The 19,706-nt window shown below is 37.2% G+C and overlaps 2 protein-coding genes across 3 annotated transcripts in view; one reads left to right on the top strand and one right to left on the bottom strand.

Annotated features, from left to right (window-relative positions):
* Window positions 1–14,196, top strand: part of FILIP1L (filamin A interacting protein 1 like) — a 287,787-nt gene extending 273,591 nt beyond the window's left edge. For both annotated transcript variants that reach the window (XM_024759249.1, XM_024759250.1), the window contains one exon: window positions 11,055–14,196. In XM_024759249.1, coding sequence (XP_024615017.1) covers window positions 11,055–13,851 — 2,797 coding nt within the window. In that variant the 3' untranslated portion in view covers window positions 13,852–14,196. The remainder of the gene's footprint in view (window positions 1–11,054) is intronic.
* CMSS1 (cms1 ribosomal small subunit homolog) overlaps window positions 1–19,706 on the bottom strand; it is a 384,701-nt gene that overhangs the window by 344,845 nt on the left and 20,150 nt on the right. The window lies entirely within an intron of this gene.

Below are 19,706 nucleotides of genomic sequence, written 5' to 3'. Positions count from 1 at the left end.
AGCAGAGAATAGAGCAAGGAAACATAAATTACAGGCCTGATTACCAAGAACCTATCTCAACCTAAGGAAGCTTTCTAACAAATTCCATGTAATTACTCTGCAAACTGCTTAGAATTCTGTGGTTATTTAACCATAAACATGGCTGCTATCAATGCAATGCAACAATTAAAACTACATATTAGATAAAAATTGCTTAAAGATATAGTGGGACATCATTATAATCAGACTATCAAAGTCCATCCATGAGAGCAGATATAAAAATGAATAAAGCATTATATGTAGTTTTCTGCTTATTAATGAACATGTTAAATCAAGAAGAAAAAGTAATGTATTAAACTAGTGCTGGAAGAATGAAAGCAAATATAGGAATTGAGGCCCATCGAGGTGAAGTTACACAGTTAGGACTAGAATGAGAGATACACTATTTCATATATCTTAAGAAAGGACTAAACAGGACTTGGTATCATCACACTGTTTCGTTGTTGATGGGAAACTATTATAAGTTATGACTAGAGTAAGGTCTGCAAGTATACAGGCAGGTTTTAACAGAAAAAGGTAAACTGATAAATAACAGGCACAGTACTTTGCACATAGTAGGTGCTCACTGTAATTGCCTCATAGAAGTCTGAAATGAATTAAATGTCTGCCGACCTGCACAGCACTGTGAATGAACCCATTTAAGAACAAGGTCACTCAGTGGTTTCCATGCCCTTATTTCAAATTGTGGTTTCAAACAAAACACGATGTCTTATGGAGGCAGTTTTGTCACTTAGGATTTTTCTAAAAACTAGGAAAGAGGTATTTGAAGGCAGGGAATCTTCCATCTATCTATGATGGGGAGCAACTAGTTTTATTAACAACGTAAACACTAAAGCAGTGAGTAGGCCAGTGAATCTGGGGACTTCATCAATATGAAGCGAAGGGCTCACTCAGTAACAGCCTGAAGAAGGTGACAGCCTAAACCAGAGACTTTTCCAGAGAAAGACATATTTGCCATTTATGCTTCAACTGTCTATTCTCGAGATGAACAGTGATTCTCAGACTATGGCCCCTTTCAAGAGGTCTGTGAGGTCAAAGCTATTTTCATAATAATGCTATCTTTTTCATTCATTCCCTCACAAGCATAAAAGGAGTTTTCCAAAGGCAACATGACATGTGGTGACGTCATTGCTCTTACAGCTGATGGAATGTGTGAAACAGATTTGAGAATCCATCTGCCTTCAATTAAGCCAGGCATTAGAGTTTGCAAAAATATAAAACAACCCTTCCCACTAAGTTTTTGGGTTAGAAAAAGTTATTTTTCATAAAAATATCTTATTTATGTTAACATATAGTGGGTTTATTATTTTTAATGAATAAATATATAAATACTTTAAAATATCTTGTTCTGAATTTCTAATACTATAAATATTGACAGACATAACCCACATAATCAAAAGCTCTTTAGAGTCCTCATATCTGCTCATTCTTTCCCAAAAGCCTACAAACTCTGGAGAACAGGAACCCTCCCTGTTCATCTCAGTATAGTCCCAGTATTATATTCTTTGTTGTTTGCAAATTAAATGAACAAAAGTGTTGCCATATACATAACATCAGAAACAGTAAATTCAAGATCCATATAGTAAATACAGTGGGTATTTGTCCTCTAAAAGATGACAGGTGAGAAACTAAGCTGACTCTGAAGTTGTTCACTACTTATAGGTTGATTTCTATAGCTACCAGAAACAACACAATGCCATTAATGGCTTGTGGTTTTATTGCTTGATAATCATGCTAAGCTTATTTATATGGGCCGGTTGTATGAAAAACTGGGAAAGGATCTGGAAAAGTAGAAACATAATTGATGTGTTAGGGTGGTCAGACCATATGTGAATATTTCCTTTTCAGTTTCATTGTTGTTGATGTAATGTTGCTTGTGTAATAAACAAACATATTTGTACAGTAGAGCTCTGGCTCTGAGGAAAAAATAAAAAGGACCACTCCTTTGTTTGCAGAGATGAAATAACCAAAGAAGAGTGGGGGGCTAGGATGTGGACATTTACCACCCATCTCCCTTCTCCTCAAACAAGCAAGCACATACAGTTCTAATGCAGGGATCCGAAGAAGGAAGAACAGTCTCAGTTCTTTCCAGAAGCCAGTGTACTTGGAGAACACCAACGGGAAAACCATTTACACCTAATTTTCTTAAATACCTAAAACCAGGCACATGGTAAACACCAGAGCACCTTCTTTTAAAAATGAATAAAATTAGTTAGGACAATACTACAGTATTTCCCACAGGAAAATGTTCATTCATTCATTCAAAAAGCCATTCATTTGGTACCCTCTACATATAAGGGCTTTGTAGTAGACAATATAGAAGACACAAATGAATCAGACATGTGTCCTCTTCTTAAGAAGCTTATATTTTAGTAGTGTTGATTGTAATGTACATAAATAAAACACAAATCAGAAGTGATGAGAATTATATATAAGTTATTATGGGTATGACTGGCATTATAGCATTTAGACACACCATCTGTTTCATTATGTGTGTTATATGATGCATATTACTAACAGTGTCTTACTTAGAGGAGATGAAATACATTCACACATGTGTGCTGACGTGTGTGTAAATAAAAACTGAAAAGATGCTCTGAATGTATACTTTGTAATAAGGAACCAGCATTATGATTAGTACCAAAGAATGCTCAAGATTACATACGTGATTATTTTTGAAAAAACAAGGAGCTGGCATTGCACAGAATAATAGTGATCAACTACAGTAAGTTATGACAGTTCCGAGCCATAATAGAAACTTTAAAGAAGAGCTGTTATAAGCCACTGCTGTAAGCCAGTTTGGATTTAACTACCTCACATTTGTGTACATAAAACCAGCTTCTACAACCTGTTTTTATTGGACAGGATTCAATGAATGTTCCTATAATCCTCTCATGTCAGTACTTGAACATGAATATGAGTACTCCAAGACAGTATTCTTCAAACTGGAGTACACATACTCTTGTGGGTACACAAAGAATTTCCAGAGGTATAAGCATGGAGAGCTTTAAGGGAATCTGTCTACATCCGCAATTCACACACATGCTGTCTGCCAGAAGAAAAGTGCTTGTGCTCTACAAGTTTCCTTTTTTAACAACCCTTTCAAAAGAGTCCTCTTCTTACTTAACAAAATCTTACCAAATTAATGTAAGATCTTCTTACATTGTATCTTCCTGGGTTGGAAACCCCTCTGGGGCACAGACAAAGGGACAATTCTAGAAATACTCCTGATAGAGTCCCATGAGAGCAGAGCAGCAGCAGCTTCAGAACCAACCACTGGATGGATACAGGCAAATAACAGTGCCTGTTATTTCATCTGGGGACAACTCAGGGTAATAAGCTCTTGTTCCTCATCTCTTCTAGAAGTGAAATGGTTGCCAGAGGGATGTGTATTTACACTTGTACTTAAGTTGAAAAATGAAGCCAGACTTTTCCTGAATGTCTGATTTGGTCGACTGGTTTGCCAGTGATGACTTTTAGATTATATGGCAGATATTAATATATATCTTTTGCAATTATTTAAACCTTGAATAAAAAATTCTAGATGCCAGCTTTAAAATGTGTGAAGGTGTACTTAGTTTAAAAAAATTCTTTTGGAACAAATTACCGAAAGAGAATTAAGAAAACAATTCCATTTACAATAGCATCAAAATGAATAAAATACTTAGGAATAAATTTAACCAAGGAAGTAAAAGATCTGTATAGTAAAACTATAAGACATTGATGAAATAAAATGAAGAAGACACAGATAAATGGACTGATGTTCCATGTTCATGGATTGGAAGAATTATTATTGTTAAAATGTCCATACTATCCAAATGATCTACAGATTCAATGTAATTCCTATCAAAATTCCAATGTAATTTTTCACAGAAATAGAAAAAACAATCCTAAAATGTACATGGAACCACAAAAGACCCTGAATAGCCAAAGCAATCTTGGTAAAGAACAAAGCTGGAGGCATCACATGTCCTGATTTCAAACTATACTAGAAGCCTATAATAATCAAAACAGTTGGTATTGGCATAAAAAAAGACACAGAGACCAGTGAAACACAAAAGAGATCCCAGACATAAACCCATCCATATATAGTCAATTAATTTTCAACAAAGCAGCCAAGAATATACAAGGGGGAAAGGATAGTCTCTTCAAAAACTGCTGCTAGAAAAACAGGATATTCACATGCAAAAGAATGAAACTGGACTCCTGTCCTACATTATACACAAAAATCAACTCAGAATGGATTACGGATTTGAACCTAAGACCTGAAACTAAAAGTCCTAGAAAAAAAATATAGGGGCAAGCTCCCTGACACTGGTCTTGGCAATGATGTTTTGGATTTGACACCAAAAGCAAAGGTAACAGAAGTAAAAATAAGCAGATAGGACTACATCAAACTAAAAAGAGCTTCTGCACAGCAGAGGAAACCATGAACAAAATGAAAAGGTATCCTACGGAATGGGAGAAAATATTTGCAAACGATATATAACTGATAAGGGGTTATTATCCAAAATATACAAAGAACTCATACAACTCAAAGCAGAAAATTCAAATAACCCAATTAAAAAATGGGCAAAGGACCTGAACAGACATTTTTCCAAAGACATACAAATGGCCAACAGGTATATGAAAAGGCACTCCACATCACTAATCATCAGGGAAATGCAGATCAAAACCACAATGAGATATCATCTCATGTCTGTGAGGATGTCTATTATCAAAAAGACGAGATAACAAATGCTAGGGAGGATGTGGAGAAAAGGGAACTGCTGCACACTGCAGATGGGAATGTAAACTGGTACAGCCACTACAGAAAACAGTGTAGAGGTTTCTCAAGAAATTAAAAATAGAACTACCATGTGATCCTTTGGTATATATCCCAAGGAAATGAAATCACTATCTTGAAGAGATATCTGTACTCCCATGTTCACTGCAGCATTATTCACAAGAGCAAAGGTATGGAAACAGTCTGAGTGTCTGACAACAGATGAATGGGTAAACAAAGTGTGGCGTGTATGGGTGCATATATACAAATGTATTTTACATATATAAATATGTATATGTGTTATATATGTAAATACACATATGTAAATACATGTAAAGTATATTTTATACAATGTATGTAAAAGTGTATATTTAGATATAATGTATACATATAAATGTTAATATCTAATACATTATCTACAGTACATATATACATTTACATGTGTGTACACACACATGTGTGGGAATATACACTCACACGTGTATATATATGTTAGAATATTATTCAGCCTTTAAAAAGAAGGAAATCCTGCCATTTGCAATAACATGGATGAACCTAGAGGGCATTATGCAAAGTGAAATAAGCTAGGCAGAGACAGACAAACAGTGCATGGTATTACTTAAATGTGGAATCTAAAAAAAAAGTTGAACTCAGAAAGAGAGTAGAATGGTGGTTGCCAGGGACTGGGGATATGGGGGAAATAGGGAGGGGCTGGTAAAACTATAGTTATAAGATGAATACTGTCTGAGGTTATCATGTATAACACAGTGGTAACAGTTGATAATACCGTATTTTATAATTGAAATTTGCTGAGAGAACAGAACCTAAGTGTTCTTACACACACAAAAAAGGTGAACATGTGAGGTAATGGAACAATTAACTTGGTGAGAATCCTTTCATAATTCATATATATGTATATCAAATCATCACATTGCATACTTTAAATATCTTTATATATATATAAAAAATATATATAACTTTATTTTTCAATTATACCTCGATTAGTAAAAAAGACAGCATTTGCTAAAAGAAAGTGCTATAATTACTCTTTACAGGAACAGATTAATTGTACATAATAGAAAATTACTTTAGGAGTTATGAGCAAACACTTGAAAACCACTGCTCTGTGAGATATGAACTAAAAAGAAAGCAAGCACAATGATAAGTGAGAATTTTTCTTTAGGCTGATAAGTTTCTCTAACACACAGAGTGTTCCTGGAGAAAGACACTTCAGATGTGGACCAGGTCCATGAACTAGTTTGTGTTCTTTGTTGGAGAGGCATTGTAGTATGGGGAAAGAGAACAGGCTCTGTCTGCCCCTTCCTGATCTTTCTGACCCTCAATTTTCATGGCTGTAAAATAGAGAATAATCTCAAACCCTATAGGCTCACCTGAGAATTAGAAGCAATAGCTGTACTACTGACTTAGCTCAGTGCTTGGCAGCACATCACTGGCACTAAAAGAATGGTAGCATTCTTTTACCAGAATTCTTTTACTATGGTATACAGTTTCAAATGTCTTTTTTTTTTTTTTTTTTTTTTTGCGGTATGCGGGCCTCTCACTGTTGTGGCCTCTCCCGTTGCGGAGCACAGGCTCTGGACGCGCAGGCCCAGCCGCTCCGTGGCATGTGGGATCCTCCCGGACCGGGGCACGAACCCGCGTCCGCTGCATCGGCAGGCGGACTCTCAACCACTGCGCCACCAGGGAAGCCCTACTGCCTTTTTTAAGGTGAAAATTAGGTACTAATCGAATACCTATGATATGCATTTTAAGTCATTTTTTCCAGTAATGATGAGAGATTTTAGATTAGTCATTAGTCCTACCTGATGTTCTCTGTGAGAAAAATGGATGGCCCTGTAGGTCAGGAATATATGCTATGCCGACAGTTTGGGGGTATTATCAATGATGAACAATTGGCTGAGTTAATATTGAGCCAGAATACCATTTCCATTAAACATCTGACACATACATAGTAAAGCCTTAGTCAGTCCTGGCATCACCTGGGAGCATGCTGTAATGCAAATTTTGAGGCCCATCCCCTGCGTACAAAATTGGAATCTGCCATTTAACAAGATTCCCAGGTGATTCAAATGAACCTTAAACTGTGAGAAGCACTGGTAAGGAACATGTTCTGAGCAGAGAAGATACAATCACCAGGTGTATATGTAGCTGAGGTGGGAAAGATGAGTCAGGCAGGACCATAAAGAGTCTAACTTATAATGACAGACTGGCATATACACGTGTATAAACACACACACAACACGAACACAGGCTTAGATCAGTGGTTCTCAACTGGGGGTGATGCTGCATCCCCATAAGATACTGGCCAATGTCTGGAGATATTTTTGGTTGTCACAACTGGGGAGATGTTACGAGCATCTACTGAGACCAAAGATGCTGCTAAACATCTTACAAGGCCCTCCACCATAAAGAATCAGTTGGCCCAAAACGTCAATAGTGCTGACGTTGAAGAAACCCTAGCATAGATTATACAAACATATTAATTGGAAAAGGCACAAAGGCATACTAATTGGAACTATTCATGGGAAAAGGAGCAATAATTTGACCTCACAGTTCTGAGGGGAAGAATTTCATATCTGGACATCCCAAGGTCTATGCTGCTTTCAAGATTATGAGTACCCTGGTTAAAAGCTCTCAAAATCACTTATCTGCTGTTACTAGCAAAACCAGAGTCAATGATAATCTGTATTAGCATATAAGGTCAGTCAGCATCAATGCCTAGAGCCTGTTAATATGCAAAGAAAAATAATGGAGACAGAAAATTGTTACTGTTTGGTTTAAAACCCAATCCTACTGAAGAAGGAAGCTGCCTTAGGACTCAAACTCCACACCCTTCTTACCAAAAAGATACCAAGTCTATACCCTCATTGTACACGTGCACAATCCCTTGTCTGCAATTTCAAAGATCTAAAAACTACATAAAGTTTTTGCTAAATTGTGGCAGCAAAACTTCTTATCTGAACTCATTTGGCAGCAAAACCTGAATGGATGTGAGGTTATTTATTATCTTAATTATCCCACTCAGTGTAACTATTCACATGGTTCACTGTAGAAGTATTCAGAGGTTTGCTTATAGGAGGTGGTGCCACAGGCCTTACTGAAGCTGTTATGTAATATATGGTGGATGCTCCTTACTGCCCTTCCAAAATTTGAAAACTCTAGAATTTTGGAAACATTTGGCTTTGGAAATTCTAGATAAGTGATTGTGGACCTCAAATAACTAAAATGCAGTCAACTCTCAGCAAATATTTGCTGAAAGCATTCAAATATATATTTGAAAGAAAAAAAAATAACCTAGTCAACTATATGTGTGTATATACACATAAACACACACACTTGTATTATACACTTACATATATATATATATATATATATATATCTCCCTGCATTAGTAGTTAGCATTGTGGCAATTAGCTTCCTTGTTTAGGGCACTGTGCACAACACGCCAGGCTTGCAGCTTCAAATCTTGTAAGACCAGCTAACTTTACAAAGAAACACCTTTCTTCGAGACTATAAATTAACCTCAAACTTTATCCTTCAAAATGCTTCTGGATATAAGGCAAGAAATAGTGAATAATTTAGGATCAACCCATTGACCATACCAGAAGTTCTGATTCCAATTCAGTAGCATAACCAGTGTCTCTGCCTCTCTCTTTTTTTCTCTCTCTCTCATACATACATCACAACCCTGCAATGTGTAATAGCATTACAAGCACCCAACTGGCTCTGGAAAGGTTCCATCAGGGCCTCTCTCCTATCCTGGATTCACATTGGCTGATGGTTGGGGGTATAACTCTTTCTGCATATAAATTCCTATTTTCCTCCCTGAAAGGCTTTACCTGACTAGCCTGTTGACGGTCCTAAGGTGTGCTCATGGGACTGGTCCAGGGGAATAGCAGATTGTTAGGAAACAAGCAGTAACGAAATGCTGAGAGCAAATGTATTCGAATTGTCAGTTTCATGTGTCTAACCGTGTAAGATGGGGCTTGGAAACAGATGGGGATACCAGCTAATTTTCAGAAACCATGAAAAAGATAAATGAACTTGCACCATGCTGAAAAAGATGCATCATGCTTGCTGCTGAAAACACTGAACACAATGGAAACTGAAGCGTCTTCAAAATCTTTTTTGCCAGTTATGGCAATGCTAAGATTCACTGATGACCATTCAATTTTAATGTTCTTTTCATTATACTTCAAACAGTCTTCCCTCCTTCGTATCCTAAGAAAACATACCTTCTTCTCATGAAAATGAAATGGCACATGGTATTATTTAATAAGTTGAAAAATCCTGAAAAGTTTTTGTGAAACTGTTCTCTAATAAAATTCTAAGAACTGTGATGTAGAGAGGGGAAAATATTTCGCTGCAGTACTGTTAAATACCATTCTAATGCTAAGGTGGGAGGAAGAAGCACTTTGCCAAAGTTTCTGTAACCACTTCACCACCAAAGCAGTTTCCCATGGACTCTGCCACTGGGTTGTGAAGTCACTACCTTTCGGGAGGGAGCCGCTGTGTTTCTCTTCTCAGGTTCCCATGTGTCTCAAATAGGGAGTGGGACAGAGCCAGAAGCCATGGGCAAGCCTCTTGCCAAGACTGTGGATGAGATCATCAACCACCCCACCCCGGCATCCAGACCAGCTTCTTCAGAATTTCACAGACCACAGCCCTTGGGCCAGCCTGTCAGGTTCTCAAAACAGGAAAAACTAAAATTGGATCCTCCCCATAAAAAAGTTTGAAAGTTCTTTCATTATACAATTATTTTAAACACGTTCCTCTTGTGTAGTGTAATTACAGAAGAGTGGATTAGAATCTCAAAAAGGACTCTTATCTCCAAGAAGAATACCCCAAGTTAACTTCCTTGTAAAATGTCCTCTCAAATCCTAAACAACTTTAAAAAGAAAGTTCTGTGGCAAGGAGTAAAGACATGCATTGGATAGTTAACTCATTCCTAGTAGAAAAGATATATTAAAATATTATGAATTCTCTATGCTTGATCAGAAAACAGGTATTTATAACTTCTCATCCATGACAAGTCCTTTAGTTCAATTTTTCAGGGATTCCATCCTATTTTAGCTTCCGTATAACAATACTGCAAAGCTGTAATTACATACTCTATAATCAGCCCATTACCAGTGTAATTAAGGAGTGCCACAAATTTAAAACTATGACCTCAATACTGAGGGAAAAAATGTGTGGAAGAGACAGTTTATATTGCAGGTAAAATGTCCTCCTGTTTTGTTGACAAACTTAAGACATAAAGAAAAAAATAACATGTTATCATAGAGTCATCATTCAAGAGGGGCTCATTATGTTCCTGATAAGAATTTTTCCTCCATCATTTCTAACATGTCACTTATCAAGCTCTTTTGTATCAAATCCCATGCTCTTCCCAAGTGTTATGAATACTCTAAACCCCTTTAGGTGCCTGTCAATTACTCTCATTCAACTACCATCCACTGTGGGGACAGAGATATATGTGAATTGATTCCTGACACAATGTCAGGCTAGTGTAAACCAAATTTAAACTGGCAAATAGGTCCATCAGTAAAGTACCTAACTTCTAAGCAATGTGAATAAATTTTATCTTAACTAAGAATCAGGAAGCTGATCACCAAACATTAATGTATCACGTAATGGTTCAAGCCAACCATCTGATAAATATAATAATAACCACATTAATAAAATGGATCAACAACACTTATCAAATGCTTATTATGTGCCAGCACTGTGAGAATCTTAGACAAATTATCTCATTTAATTTTCACAGATGGCCCCTGAAATAATACAATTATTGCCTCCATTTTTCATAGAGGAAACTGAAGCCCTGGGGATGTTAAATAACTGCCCAGGTTAATTAGTTGGTAAGAGTAGGGCCAGTCTGGAAGCTTCCTCCAACTGAATCTCAAGCTTGTGTCTGTTTTTACAGCCTTCAGGCTACAATGTCTACTGATTATATGTTACACAAGCAATTTAAACCAAATATTCTTGCCCTCCTGGTGAACTGCAACTGTTACCAATCAATGAGGGGTGGGAGGAAAGCAGGTAGTGAAAACAAAAAAAGCAAGACATCTGTTTAATCAAGATTCTCCTCCCCCATCAAATTCAGGAACTCCTTTCCATATACTGTATGAGTCGATACTGTCTTTCTAAATTACATAAATGTTTACTCACAGCTGACAAGTTACTAAAGCACCAGTTACAAAATAGAATGTGCTCTTGTATTTTTCAGATTAAAAAGGTTAATTGACCAAGAAACGGAGTCCCAGAAGAAGAAGGAGCAAGAAAAAGAGAAGAGGGTCACTGCCCTGAAAGAGGAGCTGACCAAACTGAAGTCTTTTGCTTTGATGGTGGTGGACGAACAACAAAGGCTGACGGCACAGCTTGCCCTTCAAAGACAGAAAATCCAAGACCTAACCACGAGTGCAAAGGAAACACATGCTAAACTAGCCCTTGCTGAAGCCAGAGTTCAGGAAGAAGAGCAGAAGGCAACCAGACTAGAGAACGATCTGCACACGCAGACCACAAAGTTTCACCAGAACCAAGAAACAATTATGGCGAAGCTCACCAATGAGGACAGCCAAAATCGCCAGCTTCGACAAAAGCTGGCAGCACTCAGCCGGCAAATTGATGAGTTAGAAGAGACAAACAGATCTTTACGAAAAGCAGAAGAGGAGCTGCAAGATATAAAAGAAAAAATTAGCAAGGGAGAATATGGAAACTCCAGTATCATGGCTGAGGTGGAGGAGCTCAGGAAACGTGTGCTAGAAATGGAAGGGAAGGATGAAGAGCTCATAAAAATGGAGGAGCAGTGCAGAGATCTCAATAAGAGGCTGGAAAAGGAAACATCACAGAGTAAAGACTTTAAACTCGAGGTTGAAAAACTCAATAAAAGAATTATGGCTCTGGAAAAATTAGAAGATGCTTTCAACAAAAGCAAACAAGAATGTTACTCTCTGAAATGTAATTTAGAAAAAGAAAGGATGACCACAAAGCAGTTATCTCAGGAACTGGAGAGTTTAAAGATAAGGATCAAAGAGCTAGAAGCCATTGAAAGTCGGCTGGGGAAGACAGAATTCACCCTAAAAGAGGACTTAACTAAACTGAAAACATTAACTGTGATGCTGGTAGATGAACGGAAAACAATGAGTGAAAAATTAAAGCAAACTGAAGATAAGTTACAAGCTGCTGCTTCTCAGCTTCAAGTGGAGCAAAATAAAGTGACAACGGTTACTGAGAAGTTAATTGAGGAAACTAAAAGGGCACTGAAGTCCAAAACTGATGTGGAAGAAAAAATGTACAGTGTAACGAAAGAGAGAGATGATCTAAAAAACAAACTGAAAGCAGAAGAAGAGAAAGGAAATGATCTCCTGTCCAAAGTGAACATGTTGAAAAACAGGCTTCAATCATTGGAAGCAATTGAGAAAGATTTCCTAAAAAACAAATTAAATCAAGATTCTGGTAAGTCCACAATAGCATTACACCAAGAGAACAATAAGATTAAAGAGCTCTCTCAAGAAGTGGAAAGACTGAAACTGAAGTTAAAGGATATGAAATCCATTGAGGATGACCTCATGAAAACTGAAGATGAGTATGAGACTCTAGAACGAAGGTATGCTAATGAACGAGACAAAGCTCAATTTTTATCTGAAGAGCTGGAACATGTTAAAATGGAACTTGCCAAATACAAGTTAGCAGAAAAGACAGACTCCAGTCATGAACAATGGCTTTTCAAAAGGCTTCAGGAAGAAGAAGCTAAATCAGGTCACCTCTCAAGAGAAGTGGATGCACTGAAAGAGAAAATTCATGAATACATGGCAACTGAGGACCTGATATGTCTCCTCCAGGGAGATCATTCAGTTCTGCAAAAGAAACTCAGTCAACAAGAAAACAGGAACAGAGATTTAGGAAGAGAGATCGAAAACCTCACTAAAGAGTTAGAGCGGTACCGTCATTTCAGTAAGAGCCTCCGGCCCAGTCTCAATGGAAGAAGAATCTCTGACCCTCAAGTATTTTCTAAAGAAGTTCAAACAGAAGCAGTAGACAATGAGCCACCTGATTACAAGAGTCTCATTCCTCTGGAACGAGCAGTCATCAACGGTCAGTTATATGAGGAGAGTGAGGACCAGAATGAGGACCCTAATGATGAGGAGTCCGTGCTGTCCTTCAAATGCAACTCATCTACTCCCTGTCCTGTTAACAGGAAGCTATGGATTCCTTGGATGAAGTCCAAGGAGGGCCATCCTCAGAATGGAAAAATACAGACTAAACCCAATGGCAACTTTGTGCAACCTGGAGATCTAGTCCTAAGCCACACACCTGGGCAGCCACTGCATATAAAGGTTACTCCAGACCATGTCCAAAACACAGCCACTCTTGAAATCACAAGTCCGACCACAGAGAGTCCTCACTCTTACACAAGCACTGCAGTGATACCAAACTGCGGCACCCCAAAGCAAAGGATAACCATCCTCCAAAATGCCTCCATAACTCCAGTGAAATCAAAAACCTCTGCTGAAGGCCTTATGAATTTAGAGCAAGGCATGTCCCCAATTACCATGGCAACCTTTGCCAGGGCACAGACCCCAGAGTCTTGTGGTTCCATAACTCCAGAAAGGACAATGTCACCTATTCAGGTTTTGGCTGTTACTGGTTCAACTAGCTCCCCTGAGCAGGGACGCTCTCCAGAGCCGATAGAAATCAGTGCCAAGCACGCGATTTTCAGAGTCTCCCCTGATCGGCAGTCATCATGGCAGTTTCAGCGTTCAAACAGTAACAGTTCAAGTGTGATAACTACTGAGGATAATAAAATCCACATTCACTTAGGAAGTCCTTACATGCAAGCCGTAGCTAGCTCCGTGAGACCTGCCAGCCCTTCAGCATCACTGCAGGATAACCGAACTCAAAGCTTAACTAATGGGACACTAAACAAAACAACCAATAAAGTCACCAGCAGTATTACTATCACACCAACAGCCACACCTCTTCCTCGACAATCACAAATTACAGTAAGTAATATATATAACTGACCACCCTCCCTTATTTGGTTTATACCGATATTATTGCAAGGAACTCAGTCCTTTTTAATTATCCCTCCACATCCCTCAAAAGACTGACTGAACTTGTACTTCGGGAAGGTTTATGCATGAACCGTCCAAGAGTATCTGAGACTAACTGTTGCCTGCATAGTCATATCAAGCGTGCACTTACTGTATATTTTTTCATTTACATACCTGTATGGAAAATATTTAGTCTGCACTTGTATAAATACATCTTTATGTATTTCATTTTCCATAACTCACATTAATTTGACTGCAACTTGTCTTGGTGAAATACTTTAACATTATAAAGCAGTAAATAATTTGTTATTTTTACCATTGCTTGCTGAATTTTCTTTTGGTCATTTTGTGTTCTTTTTTTTGCATGTATAATAGAATTTTATTTCCTGTTCATAATGTCTATTAATTCTTCCTTAAAAACAAACAGGACCTACTTCCCATATACAGTCAACTTCTGATCATATATTAGAGGAGGAGGAGGTAGTTGAAATAAATGAAATTTTATGGCTCTTTGATTTCAAAGCGAACTATAAGATCTCTCAGGAGCAAACTTCATGCTTGAGATGTATCTCAATATCCCTGGTGCCAAGCACAGTGCTTAGCACGTGTTAGGAATTTAGTTACTTAATAAATGTTTACTGATAATCACTGAATAAAATAATATTAAATAATTTGCTTTTGTGAGCACATATGAGCTGATTGAAGGTGAAAGTAAAAAGCTTTGAAATGTGATAGTAAGCCAGAAAAAGCACATTTGGAAATACAAGTTACCTTCACAATCAAGAGTTGACTGTATTTCTACCATAGATGAAAATCCCCTTAAAACATTTATGTCTACATCCAAACCTGGAATCAGCCACTAAGACATATGCTCTTGAACACTGCTTCAAAGCAAAAATGTCTTTCTTGTTACTTTTTCCTAGTAGGTTCCCAAAATAATTTGAATTACTTAAGGTAGGTGCTTCCTACCTTGTTTGTTTGCTAGTGGGCTGCATTCAGAAGCTTAAACTTAACTGTGTGTGTGTTTTTTTTTAACTTCCCAACAAGCAAATAAAAACCAAAGATAATTACAATGTAAGTTATAGAAAAGGCATATTTTAAAAAAAATACAGTATGTTAGTTGAGGGAAGTTTCTCCTGTGATTACTGTTATGCCATTTTCAAGATAGGTGAGAAAAACTCAGTAATCCTTAAAAAAAAAAAAAAAAGCATCCTAGGAATTCTGGTACTCTGCTAATGGGACTCAGCATAATTTGTACTTCTGTAGCAGAGAACAGCTTTCAGAGGAACATTTTAAATTACAAATCTGGTCCCCAAGCCACATTCAAAAAAGATGATTTCAGACAAAGTAGCTCATTGCCATTTTCCCTTTTCCAACCTCATAACTGTTAATTTAGTGTGGTCAATTTTATTGCCAGTTATTGATTTTAAACACAATTCATTTATACACCCAGGCAAACTGTGAAGATCTTTAGGAGTAAAAGGAATCTTTCACAATTATCCTCCTTTCCCTGCAAAATCAATTTCATGATAGCAAAGCAAGGATTTGTTGACAGAAACACTTCCATGGTGATGAACTGCAACACCAACGCTGTGGGCTTGCATCATCATTAAATAAATTTGGATGAAAGCTGAGGCTAGTGATGAATGAGAAAGCTTCTGTTTAAACACATTTATCTTGGGAATTGGCAGTGACCCAACTGTATTACAAAATACATGATGGTCTAAATGTTTTCCAAAATTGTTTTTATTTTTAAGTCACCTTGGGTTAGAACTTTAGAAGAAACTACATACATCATTTTACATCTTTCAAAGTAGACATTGATAACATTGCTGCATGAGATGTCTTTCTAGATAATAAGAGTACATATAATGTTTTGGTGGGTAGTGATCAACTAATCGTGAAATAATAAACAGAAACCAGAAAGAATTAAAGGACAAAGTCTTCCCAGCACTTCCTAAATTCTGTCACATAATGACACAAACAGAAAACACACTGGATACACACTGGATACAATGGATAAAGAGGCAGAGATGATCAGGGACTCCTGATCAGGGACTCCTCTCATCCCCAGGTTGCTCCTGTTGTACTGAAGGAAAAAATCCATTTTTGGCACACCTGTAACTAATAGAGTTTGAGAGGCTCTGGGCTATTCATTAGCAGAACTGTTTTGTAAGGATTCAATTTCTTATCTTTTGTGAGCCAGAGCAATTTTATACAATAAAGTTAATACCACAAGTCCTGTGCTCCATGATTAGGATGCACAAATTCTCATTTCATCATCTGCTCCAGATATTAACTATAAATAGGCTTCCCAAGTAATTAACATTATTGGAAATTTACTGGACTTTCAAGGAACTGAACCTCTTTTAGAGGTTCCTCTACTAGGACTACTTCAGTGTAATGACTCATATCCACATCAAAATTTAGGAACACTGTCATATTAATAACATATATAGATTACTAAAAGTGCTACTAATTAAAGTTTATGGTAAAGAGAGCATCATCTCTGAAAAAAAGTACCTTCCCTTTTCCATAAAATCACACAAAGAATGACACATCCTAGATTTTTGGCCTTTAATTTCAAAAATAATTTTTTATAACTCTGCGTGTGTGTGCGCACATGTGCATGTGTGTTTGGGAGGTTACAGAATTTTCTTTTTCATTCACATAAAATCATGGAAGAACCTTGAAAACTAGGAAGGAGAGAGGAAGTGACACTGGAAAATCTTCATATGAGATATGTGAAAGTGGAGGGTTGTATTCCTGAAGAAAAGAAAGCCTTTGAGAGGCTCACAGAAGACAAGACTGTTTCTATAAACATCTGAAAAAATACCTTCCTTTCATTTCATTTCATCTGAAGTCCCAGCTTCAGAACCAAAATTCATTTTACTCAGTCCCCCTATCCCTTTAACTTTTTGAGCTGCAGCATTCTATCACAGATTTGAATGATTTTACCACATTCTTCTTCCCTTTTAAGAGCATTTGCAAAGCTTTCCCAAGGATGCCACTGCTCTCTGGGTCACCCCTTCCAGAAGGACAATGTGCATTACTATAGTTAGATCTTTACACACAAAGGAAAGTCTCTATTAAGATGACGACAGGATTATATAAACTCTACCTAGAAGGTTTCTACAACTACATTTCACAATGCCAAGACATTAGGCATGGGGTCTTCATGACACCCAAAGTATAAATTAAGTTGCACTGTGAGAAGGCCATAAAAGGGGTAATTAATTTAAAATTCTTAGACTTGTAGCCTAAGCATTCTGTGATCTTTATTGACTAAAATATAACTCCACACTAAAACATATTTTTAATAGCTTTTTTGATTCCAATTCTTTACGAAGTGAGTCTCCTTTGAAATGTGTTAGACAAAGGCAGGAAAAGAGCTTTAATAACAATACAGTTTCCCTACATTTTGGTTTCTGTTATTGTTTCCTCCTCCAAAATAATCATTTTACTTTGCAATCCTAAGAGAAAAGATAACCTGGCAATAATGCATGCCCGAAACGTTAGGATCAATGTTTCTCAAAGTAAAATCCAAAACACATGTATGAGAATCCCCTGATGCCCCACCCAGAGCTATCAAAAGTCACAATCTCTGAGGGTAGGGCCCCGGAAACTGCATTTTTTAACAAGTTCCTCTGCTGATTAGTACGTACCTAAAGAAGGAATTCCATTGTTTTAGAAATTTCTATACTGATAAACACTAGCAAATATGTTCTGACTCTAGTCTTGCTCTATCAGAATGAATTACACCTGTCTCAGGAAGCGTGCCTATTCCACCCTCTAGTGGCTAGCATGACAAACAGAAGGCTTAGTCTCCAGGGTTTTTTTTTTATTCAAGAGAAAAGCTCAATAAAAACTACTATTTTATAGGTGGGAAGTTTCCCAGTTTTATAACTGTAGCAAAGCATAGATGCCTGAATAATTAACTGAGCAGTAGCAGGCTGTCTGACACCTACAAGCTCTGTTTCTCCCTCAGATCCCAGGCCCTCAACATAAACCCTACAGCATTTCTTGGGAATGGTCCAGAACACACATTAAAGAGAGCAGTTTGGATGAGCCAAAACAAAGGACTCCATTCACCTTGGGCCACAGTGAAGCAAATGCAAGAACAAGGAAGATAAGCGGTTCAATAAAATCCCCAAACCTTAAACCCCCTTAAAATTCATTTTCATTTCCTTTCCAACAGATGGATCCTTCCACTGTGCAGTCAAATATGTCAGAGCAGGCAGCTCCCAAAGACAACGCTGTAGGGTAAGGAATCCTTAGGGAGTCCAGCAAGTTAACTGGCCAACACACTCCTAAGTACTTTATAATTTGATAATGAATTAACACTGTTCATATGGCAACACATACAAATCTGTCAATATTCTATCAGGACAACAGGTTTTACAACACTTATAATGGTGCCATAAAAATGTAATCTGGGCTAACCTTTAGCACTGCAGTCAACAATCCTAGAGATAATCCTCTTGTGGCCTCATTTTAAAATTTCACTTATTTTTTCACAAAATTATTGGTCAAGAGAAATAAAAGTTATCTAATTATTTGAGATAATTTTTTGAAAGCCTGAAATTAGTTTTATTTTAGTGAGTTCCTTTTTCCTGCATAGCCAAATGGTTCTGTATGATATTTTTGTAAGGTTACCTGAAAGAGACCTTTTTTTTTTTTTTTTTTTTCTTTTTTTTTTTTTTTTTTTTTCTTTTTTTTTTTTTTTTTTTTTCTTTTTTTTTTTTTTTTTTTTTCTTTTTTTTTTTTTTTTTTTTTCTTTTTTTTTTTTTTTTTTTTGCCTATTAGTTTAGTTTTGCTTTTTTAAAGGTTAGTCATCTTTGGATAACCAACAATAGGCCCTACAGACCTACAAAGGCTGTCTCACTCTCTGCCATTCTTTAGGTCCCTGGAAGGGTGGAGTGGGTTTACTAACTTACATAGCACTCCTGTCTCTGTGACATGCACAGTGTCTCAGCATGCAGTGTCTTCTCTTCAAAGCACATGGACACAACTGATCAATCCACTGATCATGACAAACTGAATTGGGCGGCTATTAAGGAGACAAAAGATTCACTGTCCTTCAAGAGCTTCTGTCTGGTATGTAGAGATGAGAATCTTGAATCTGACTAAATATAAGCCTCAAAACAAATTTAAAAACCTGCACTAAAGAGTTTCATTGCATAAGGCTTGTTTCCACTAACTTGACAGATTGGCCCAGAGCACGTGCATATTTGAACATTTATATTTGTATTAATACTTTGTACCTTTGTCTCTTTCAAAGATACTATACTATAAACCAGTGTTTTTAGATGAGCTTTCCATTTCTCACATGCCTTTGGGAGAAAAACGAGATCTAGACAACCAATCAACTTTGCCTTAATGGGGGAAAAATGGGTTTCACCAGGATTCCCAAGAACTTAAGAAATAACCCTTTACTGTTTAGACCTTTCAAAGAGTCCTCTCTGAGGAGTTTCAATCCCATTTGTATTAGCTTATAACCACAGGCACAAATGTCAAGCTCTATTCATCTATTCACAAATCACCTACAAGAACGAACCCACAAATATTTATGAAGCACCTAATATTACTCATTGTTGTGCAGGACAGCTATGCAGGTGTTAAGATTTAGAATCTAAGGCAGGAGTTGAGAACTACCTTAAAAGGTAATTAAGAGCACAACACAGAAAAGGAATTCTATAGATAGCAAAGCACTTATAGGAGTTTGGAGGAGGAGCAGATTACTCTGGGCAGGGTTCAGGGGTCAGGTTTCAGAAACAGATAAGATTTGACTGGAGGAGGGATGGTGGGCTGGGAGAGGAGGAAAA

Source organism: Neophocaena asiaeorientalis, unplaced genomic scaffold (genome assembly GCF_003031525.2).
Source record: "Neophocaena asiaeorientalis asiaeorientalis breed wild unplaced genomic scaffold, Neophocaena_asiaeorientalis_V1.1 scaffold197, whole genome shotgun sequence".
Classification (NCBI taxonomy): Eukaryota; Metazoa; Chordata; class Mammalia; order Artiodactyla; family Phocoenidae; genus Neophocaena; species Neophocaena asiaeorientalis.
This window is presented reverse-complemented; position numbering and strand designations above follow the sequence as displayed.